Raw genomic sequence first — 6,000 nt, forward strand, 5'->3', positions numbered from 1 at the left:
GACATTGTGTGTTGGTGTAAATGGTGGAGTCACAGATGGAAGGTGAGGGGCCACAGTCACAGACACAGGGACCTGTCGGGTGGGGGTTGGGTGACACTCAAGGCTGTGCTGCCCTGGGTGACGGGGGTCGGGGGGATGGGCCCGTTGTGCAGGGTTGCAGACCTGGAAGCCGCTGGCCAGGCTGGGGGTGCCCAGGGCTCCATCCCATAGAGAATGCCTGGTCCCCAGTGACCCAGGCCCTCTCCTTTCCCTGCACTGACTCTCTCCTACCTTTTCTTTCTGCAGCCTTTGCTAGGGAAAGCCTGTTTGTAAGTATTTTTCTCTGAATTCTTTCATCTCTTTCTCCCTGCTTGCCAGCTTGGCCCTCCTGCCTGTTGAAGTGGTGAGGGTCACGGCAGTTTTTGTAAAATCTGACGGAGGAAGGAGAAAGGGTCCGTGAATTTTCAGGACGGGACGCAGGGAGTGGGTGTTCCATGCGTCTTCCGGCCATCCTGGCCACCGCCGCCTTCTCCTCGCTCCCTCTCGGGGCGGGGTGACTGTCAATGTTTGTGGTTCTCAGTGGCTGGACATCGGTCTGCTTTTTCCCTCTTAGCGTCAGACGTTGGCAGGAAGCTGCATCTGCCTGTTGATGTTGTCTTTTATGTTCTGGGCCTCCCCCAAGAGCCCTACCAGTTTGAGAGGAAAGTTTGCGCAGAGCCTAACCTGCACAGTGAGCAGTGGAGGGCCGGAACACCCCCTCCTGTCCTGCAGGGATCGCCCACCTTCAGGGGCTCTGGGACCCCCGCTCTGGAGCGTCTGCCTGGACACCACTGCTCCGTATCATGTGATCCTGGACCAGAACACCCTCAGCCTTTACGGTCATGTCCAGGATGGGGTGCGGCTGTCTCTGCAGTTTCTGGTGAATTCAGCGCTGGTTTTAATTCCATTGGATAAATTCAGTGCTTCCTCTGCTCTGGTGGTCCCGAGCCACAGGAATGAACTGAGGCTGTCGTATCACAAAACTTTAACAAGAGACACCCTGAAATACACGTGCCCAGAAATACACGTCATCACTTTTCAGCTTGTACACATCCCGAGTCTTTAGTCCTTAAAATAACCCCAGGAGGTCACAGGGCAGTTGTTGGCCCTACTTCCCAGATGAGGGTGTCACCCCACCAGCCCTCAGCAGAACCAGTGGTTGGATGGCTCTCCAGTCCCAAAGGCTGGCTACTTTCTCTCTGCTGGCTTCCAGAGCTGCCCAGGTCCTGTTCCCCTGCCCATCCCGGGCACCTGGTGTTTGCAGCCTGTGGGGCGAGGCCCAGAGCAGTTTGGGTTCCTTTCTGGCTCTCGCAGCCTCTGTTTTGCAGCCACTTCCTGTGGCTGAGACGTGTTTATTGAACAGTGGGCTTGCCCGTCAGAGTCAATCTGTAAGAGTAACAGTCCTGTGTCTGTGACCCCTTTGACATGTAGAATGTCCCAGGGGCGAATGTGCTTGTGTGAAAACCAGCCTTAGAGGTTTGGAACCTTACAGTTTTGTATCTGTGCGTGTCCTCTATTGATCCACAGCCTGGTGTTGCCAGAAAGGACATCTTCCTGCTGGGAGAGGGCCATTCAGCCACCCTTTGAGGCTGAACTTGTCTCTTTCTAAGGCTGGTCGTGCCTTTGGTCAGAATCCCTCCAGTTCAGTGAAAATGTGTTCTCTGCATCCATGCAGGTGTGCCAGCGTTCAGGTGTCTTGATGACGAGAATGTGGGTGTAGCGCTTAGCAAAATACCTAGCTCAGGGCTGGTGCCTGGTGGACAAGAGCTGTTCCTGAGGGAGGCTCAGTGCCCTGTGCTTTGGGGGCCTGCCCAGGCTGGGGGTTCCTTCTCGTAGGCAGCAGGAGTCCTTAGGGCCTGGGGACGGGGTGCCCTTGGGGTCTTAGGGTGGCGGCCCCAGGATGCTGGTGTCCTGGTAAAGCAGACTCGTGATAGACAGGTGGGACACATCGCCTATCCTGCAGCCCGCTCCCCGGGGGCCGGCAGACCGTCTGGCCTTCACACTGCACCCTTGATTTTTTTTATTTTTAGTCATAAATAATGCGTTTAATTATTTAGCTTCTTATAGTACTCACATAACAGAAACTGACAAATTCGTGTTGTTGTTTAATCACCCAGTCGCGTCCGACTCTCCTGTAACCCCTTGGACTATAGCCCGCCAGGCTTCCCTGTCCACGGGATTGCCCAGGCGAGAATAGCGAAGTTGCCGTGCCTCCTCGACTTGTAAATGTCAAATGCGCACTCAGAAGACAATCCTACTAAAGATGTTGTTTTGTTTTTCTTTCCCGACATGTTTCTTCCTTCCCCCTTCTATGCTTGAAAGACGAACTGTCTGTCATATTTTCTCAAAGTTCTCTCCTTACTAACCTTGGCAAGGTAAACGCTACCTGCATGCCGGCCTCCGTTCCTTCCACGCCTCTCTGCATCATGGCATCTCAGCCCTCGGGGCGTCACGGTCTGCGTGGAGACTGGCCATTGTGAAGTCTGTGACTCATTCACCCAGGCCCCAGAGCATGTGTGTTTTTAATGGGCAGCCCCCATGTCTCTGTGTCCAGAGCCCCAGGCACCCAGAGCGCATGATGTGGCCTGTGGTCTTCAGTGTCCTCATCGCATTGCCATCATTCGTGGGTGCCACAGCCTCGGGCGTGTGATGTCCCAGCGCGGGTGGGAGCTGGACCTCCATCCTGACCCCACAGGTTGACCGAGTCCTCCCTGCTTATGAGCCTCGCGGGCCTTGCTGGAGACGCCTGGCTCACAGGGGCGGTCTGATGCACTCGTGGGCGGCAGGTCGGTGGCCTGGGCCCTGAGTCCGGCTGAAAGCGGGCTCAGGTGGGACCCCAGCTTCCGTGCCGCCAGCCCTGCAATGGGCCTCTCTTTTGGAGATTCTTGGTTCTGGCTGGAGGGGAGTGGGCTGTGATGATGCTTGTGTTTCTGTCCTCCTGGGTTCCACTTTCCCTGCCGCCTCTCTAAGACAGTCTAGGAGGAGAACACTTTTAGAAATTGTGTTTCCCTTTTCTCCAGGGCAGGTTAAGGAGGGTGGGTTAGGAGCCCACAGCTGTGCGGGGTGGGCATGCAGTGTGGACATCAGCTCTCTCCCCCAGACGATGGAAAACGATTTTTTCAGGGGCCTTGGTACTGGCCAGCTCCTTCGGGGCAGGGCTTGTGGGCAGGATTGCTCTAATGAGAACAGGATGAGAGCTTCACCCTCACGGGTCTTCTCTGCCCAGCTCCTTGCCTGAGTTCCGGCATCCCAGCTGTATCCCGGGTCCCCAGGGCTGTGGTACAGCTCCGCTTAGGCCAGGCTGAGAGGAGGGTCCTAGTGCTTGTCCAGGTTTAACCACCCCCCACCACTCCTGCCTGGTAGCGAGGCCAGCACGGGTGCCCCGGGTGGGGACAAGCCCAGCTGTGGACTCTAAAGAGGCAGGAGCTGGAGGGGCCCCAGGTGCTGGCACCCAGTGCCCCGGGAGCGGCTCGGACCCCAGGAGCTGTGCGCCCTCCCCGCCTCCTCCGGGTGCGTATCAGGGCCCTTCCTTGACCCTCTCCCCATGGGACCCCAGGCTCGGCCACCACCATGTTCCTGGGCCGCACTGTCCTTGGCAATGCTGCTCCTCCAGGCTGTTGGGGAGAGGGGGCCTGCGTCTCAGTTGCAAACTTCATCTTTGCTTGCGAAGCCTAGTCAACAGGCATGGTAACCGGCTTCCCCCTCTTCTCTCCCGAGAGCAGAACATGAAAGGCTCCCCGGGCAGCGTGGACGCCTCCAGGATGCACTGACCGCCCCGCTCCCCGCACCCGGCTCCCGCCCTTCCGTCTGCCCACGGCCAGCGATCCGAGGACGTCTCGCAGAGTGGAGCGGGGCAGAGGGCAGCACGGAGGAGGGGCTGCTGCTCCAGGGGGACCGGGCCCCCGCCTGCCCCTGCTCCCCCAGCCTTCAGGCCGCTCACCCCATGGACCCCAAGTGGCTCGGGAAGGACCATGCACAGAGGAGGCAGGACGGGGTGCCTCCCTGCGGGCTTGTTCATCTCGTTCTGTACCTGCCCCGCTGGGGGTGATGCTGGTCCTCGCCTCCTAACCTTAAGGGGGGCCAGGCTCTCAGCCGCTGAGGGTCAAGGGAATGAAAACTTCCAAGAGGCTCCTTGGCCTGGACGTTGCCTCCTGCAGGGAAGCTCACGGCTTGAGCTGGGTGGGGCTCACCCAGGAGAGCCGGTCCTGCAGCTGAAGAGAGGAGCCCCGCGCTGGACCCGCTGGTCAGCCAGGCAGCAGCCCCTCTGCATGTCGCCTACCCTTCCCAGTCTGTCCTGCCTCTGAGGAGGGCGTGCGACAGTCTGGCAGGAGGAAACACGTTGCTGAAACAGCCCCGGGGGCCTCGCCTCCCAGCGCAAGTTCCTCCCTCGGCTCCCAGGCCTGCTGGCTCGTGCACTTTCTTAACGGCAGAGACTGTGACCTGAAACATCTCACCTTTGGCAACTGAAGATGCTCGGGGTTTGTGCCCTTGGGGCTGGAGCTGTGGAAGGTTGTGGGAGCCAGGCGTGCCTCTGGGGAGGTGAGGGGATACCCCCACCCCTAAATGGCTGGGCAGGGAGCATTGGGATTGTTGCTAGACTGACTCTGGGCAACAGCATGCGGAACAATGACCTGGCCCCCTCCTTCGGGACATTCATCCCCTCCTGTGCTTCCTGGGTGCTGCCCAAGCCAGGCCTCACTCGTGGCCACATCCTCCGGGAGGCTGGCCGTAGGATGCAGAGCAGTGCCCTGCGTGCGTGCGGAGACCCGCTGCCCCGGGCGGGTCCGGAGGAGAGGACGTCCTTGTCCTCCATGGCACCTGTGGCATTTCTAGTGGGGGGTGGTCAGAGCAGGCTGTGGGCACGTGGTTCTGAACACCTCTAGTTTCTGCCTGCTGGTCTTCCCCTGGGGCCTCTGGGCACTCAAGGGGGTCGAGGCCCAGGAGAAACGGTGTGAACTGAGGAAGATCTTGTCCAGTGACCTTTTTCAGAATCTTGAGAAGCCGGTGCCAAAGGTCACCTTCTCTTCTTGCCTTCCCCGCTCCTTCCCCCTCTTAGCTTGTGAAGTAGTCACGGGGGTGGGGGGCCGTTTAGACAGCTGGAGCCTGGAGTGGGGAGAGGAGCTGTTTTCATTTGTATTTTTTGTTTGAGAGGAGCTTTTAGAAGAAAAATGCATGTTTCTCTGATTGGGACTCAGTGGGGAGTGGGGACAGGATTCAGAGGCCCTGCAATCAGGTGTGTGGGTTTCACATCAAACTGTTCAAACCCTCCCACCCCTGGCCATCTTCCCAAGAGGATGTCTGTCTCCGTTCCTGTGCAGCGCTTGTGTTACTCTCCCTCTTTGCTGCTGCCTTGTCGTTGCGTGTGCTATGTGCGTGTGTCTGTGAGTGTGTGTCTGTGCGCGTGTTTAGATGAGGGGACTGCTGTCCTCCTGAGAACGGCTCTTACGTCCACCTTCTGGCTCCTCCTCTGGTGTTTGGAGCGGACCCTGAATTTCGACTCTTGACGGCTTATCTGAATGCTTACCCTGGCCTCTGACTGCCCGAAATCACTGCATTTACATAGGAGGCCTGGCCTGACCGGGACTTGGCTTGCAGGGGCCTTGATGTGGAGAGAGAACCTCAGTGTTGGGGGAAGGTGGGGGACAGGCAGAGAGCAGAGGCTGGGGGTCCCGGGCCAGAGACTGGACTTCCAGGGAGGGAGGGGCGGGCAGAGGCTGTGTCTGAGCCACAGTCGCAGGGCTTCTGCTTCGCTGACCGCTGGCTCTCACTCCCCTCCCCCAGAAGCTTCTGGGACCAATATTTTTAACTTCGCTTATTCGTTTTGGGGTGGGCTTGCCCCTCCCCTTCTTCTTTCCTGAGACTGTGGGCAAAGCTCTTCATTTGGGGGTGGGGAAGAAAGACTGTTTGAACCACGCCAATGACGTTTTCGTTTCTAATACTTGAAATTTATTTTTTTATTATTTTGATAGCAGATGTGCTATT

The 6,000-nt window shown here is 58.2% G+C and overlaps 1 protein-coding gene across 4 annotated transcripts in view; it reads left to right on the top strand.

Annotated features, from left to right (window-relative positions):
- The window catches only part of PFKFB3 (6-phosphofructo-2-kinase/fructose-2,6-biphosphatase 3), an 80,004-nt gene extending 74,383 nt beyond the window's left edge, over positions 1 to 5,621 (top strand). For 3 of the 4 annotated variants that reach the window (XM_068987186.1, XM_068987184.1, XM_068987187.1), the window contains one exon: positions 3,741 to 5,621. In XM_068987186.1, the coding sequence (XP_068843287.1) occupies positions 3,741 to 3,788 (48 nt within the window). In that variant the 3' untranslated portion in view covers positions 3,789 to 5,621. Of the gene's footprint in view, positions 1 to 285; positions 309 to 2,340; positions 2,384 to 3,740 lie in introns of those variants that run through there. The other variant, XM_068987185.1, reaches the window with a different exon arrangement.
- The last annotated feature ends 379 nt before the right edge of the window (positions 5,622 to 6,000 follow it).

The sequence above is a fragment of the Capricornis sumatraensis genome, chromosome 15, assembly GCF_032405125.1.
Source record: "Capricornis sumatraensis isolate serow.1 chromosome 15, serow.2, whole genome shotgun sequence".
In the NCBI taxonomy this organism is placed as follows: domain Eukaryota; kingdom Metazoa; phylum Chordata; class Mammalia; order Artiodactyla; family Bovidae; genus Capricornis; species Capricornis sumatraensis.